General features: G+C 57.8%; 1 protein-coding gene across 1 annotated transcript in view; it reads right to left on the bottom strand.

Moving 5' to 3' along the window:
* Positions 1-280: 280 nt before the first annotated feature.
* MAB21L4 (mab-21 like 4) overlaps positions 281-2,483 on the bottom strand; it is a 5,110-nt gene continuing 2,907 nt past the window's right edge. Inside the window, 3 exon segments of the mRNA XM_029086763.1 lie at positions 281-373; positions 621-903; positions 905-966. Of these exon segments, the coding sequence (XP_028942596.1) occupies positions 281-373; positions 621-903; positions 905-966 (438 nt within the window).

Genomic DNA, 2,483 nt, shown 5'->3' with positions numbered 1-2,483 from the left:
CTCGGCCACCCCTACACCACAGCCAAGCAGCACAGGACACCAGCCATCCCCCCAGATTAGGTACCCTGGGATGAAACGCCCATCCTGGTGCCCAGCTCTACCAGGGGAGCCAAGAGGCCGTGTGTCCCCACCCAGCTGCAGCAGATGTGCACTCGCTCCCCAGTACCACTTTTCCTCAATAAAATGACATGGCAGCATTGACAAGGCTGCTCCCTGGCCTCATAGCTCGCCATGCAACCGACCGAGTTTTGAGACAGTTGGGGTAGCAGTGGGGTCCCACTCAGCTCTGCTGGGGGAGTTCTCGCTGGATCTTGGAGAGGAGCTGGGACATTGCCAAGTGGCGCACACCGTCCTGGATCTGGTACACCTGGAACTAAGTGGAGGCAGATGGGGAGTGAGGGGAGAGGGCTCCCCACTCTGCTCAAGCCCCCGTGCCCCAGCATTGCCAGCCTCCCACAGCCTCCGTGGCGAGGTTGGGCAGCACATGCCAGTGTCTGCCAAGGGCTGGAGGGCTCTGGGGGTGAAATTCCAGCACATCCTAAGCTGCCCAGCCCAGGTGGCTTCTGGTGCTGACACACTCTGCCATGCATGACCAGCCGAGTGTCTCCAGTCCCCATTACCTGGCTGAGCAGGATGTCAAAGTAGGCTGTGTCCCAGTAGGACCCATCCTTGGCGGGAAGCTGTAGGAGGGCTCGGGTGCCAGGGTCTGCCTGGCAGCTGTCAGTGCGCACAGGGAGGCCAAAATGGAAGTGGAGGAAGCGTTGGGGGTCTTGGGCAAAGCTCTCCACCTTACAGTAGAGCTCTGGGGCCTCTCCTTGGAAAAGGTTCTCCTCTGGGTGCAGGAAGTGTGGCAGGTGCCAGGTGGCCAGGCAGCGGAGGAGGATCACCAAGAGCCTGTAAACAGCCCTCCAGGTCCTGCCAGTCCTCTGGGGAGGGGAAGAGCTCTGTGCTCCACAGCAGCACCATCTGCAGGGAGGGACAAAAGGGTGAGGGATGGGACACTCCTCACCCCAGGGATGGGCCTCCCCATGAGGCCATGCCCTCACACCCTGCAGGTCACCGTGCAACCACCCATAGAGCTGAGCCCTCAATGTGGACATCACATCCTCAGCAGCCCAGGGCTTAGCAGACTCTCAGAGCTGCTGCTTCAGCTGCTGCAGGTGCAGCCCATGCCCCACCACTCCATAGTTTTGAACCTTTGCTTCACTCCCCAAAGAGCGCCTGTCTCAGCTCTGAGGCAGGTCCCAGCTCTGCAGCAGCTCTGAAACAACACGTCCAAGCTTTCTGCAGGTACCAAGTAAAAACCCTGCTTGTGGTTTCCATCAGCCTCTGGCAAGGCAGGTGGCCCAGCAGCCACCACTCCAGCTTTTTTAGCACTGTGCTGGCAAACAGCCCAGCACTGATGCCTTTTGGTAACATGGCATAATAGGCAATGCACGCAGTAGGCTGGAGCAGATGATGCTTTTTTGAAGGACAGATACATACCGTGCCCTTTTAAAAAAAAAAAAAAATAAAAAATCAAGAACAGAACATAAAGCAGAACCCACAGGATCTGGGTTACTTGAAGCTGGAGACATTCTCTCAGCAGAAGATGACTTTGTCTCCTTCTCCACCCCAGCCCAGAGAGTCACCACAAGGCAGGGCACACCTGGATTGTGTCACCAGGTGCTGTCCCTAGCATGACCTCTTTCCCAACCAGTGTCACCAGTTGACATAGGTCCAGAGTGCCGAAAACAAGTTGGGTGGGGTGAAGAGGGTTTTGTCAGAGAAAATGCCACCCTGAGCACTGCACAGGCACCTCCCAGCGTGCCAGCACACAGGATGACCAGCGGCATGGCAGGCATGGCAATGCAATCCCCAGCACGGCCCCTGCAGACACACGCCTGGCACATCGGCACAGAGGCGCAGTTCTTAGCGCTCAGGGTGTTTCAGGCTGGAGGTTGCTGGTTCAATCCAGCAAGTGCCTGCCATTTGCCAGGAAGAAGGATCAAACCCTCTAACCACGGCCAGCGGCACACATCCTTTGCAGACAGAGCCGTGGGCTGGTACATCCCAAAATACTGCAGGCACTCGGGCTTGGTGCTTGGGATCTTAACCCTGTCCTGGGCTGCATCAAGAGCAGCGTGAGCAGCAGGTCAAGGGAGTGAGTCCAGAGGAGGTCACAAGGATGATGTGAGGGCTGGAGCACCTCTCCTATGAGGACAGGCTGAGAGAGTTGGGGCTGTTCAGCCTGGAGAAGAGAAGGCTCCCGGGAGACCTTCTAGTGGCTTTCCAGGACCTGAAGGGGCTCCAGGAAGGCTGGGGAGGCACTTGTGACAAGGGCAGGGAGTGACAGAACAAGGGGTGATGGCTTGAAACTGGCAGAGGGGAGATGGAGATGAGATGTGAGGAAGAAATTCTTTGCTGTGAGGGTGGTGAGACACTGGCCCAGGTTGCCCAGAGAAGCTGTGGCTGCTCGTCCCTGGGAGGGTTCCCGGCCAGGC

This window comes from Antrostomus carolinensis, unplaced genomic scaffold, assembly GCF_000700745.2.
Source record: "Antrostomus carolinensis isolate BGI_N321 unplaced genomic scaffold, ASM70074v2 scaffold33609, whole genome shotgun sequence".
NCBI lineage: Eukaryota > Metazoa > Chordata > Aves > Caprimulgiformes > Caprimulgidae > Antrostomus > Antrostomus carolinensis.
Note: the sequence above shows the minus strand (reverse complement) of the source record. Positions and strands in the feature narration are given on the sequence as shown.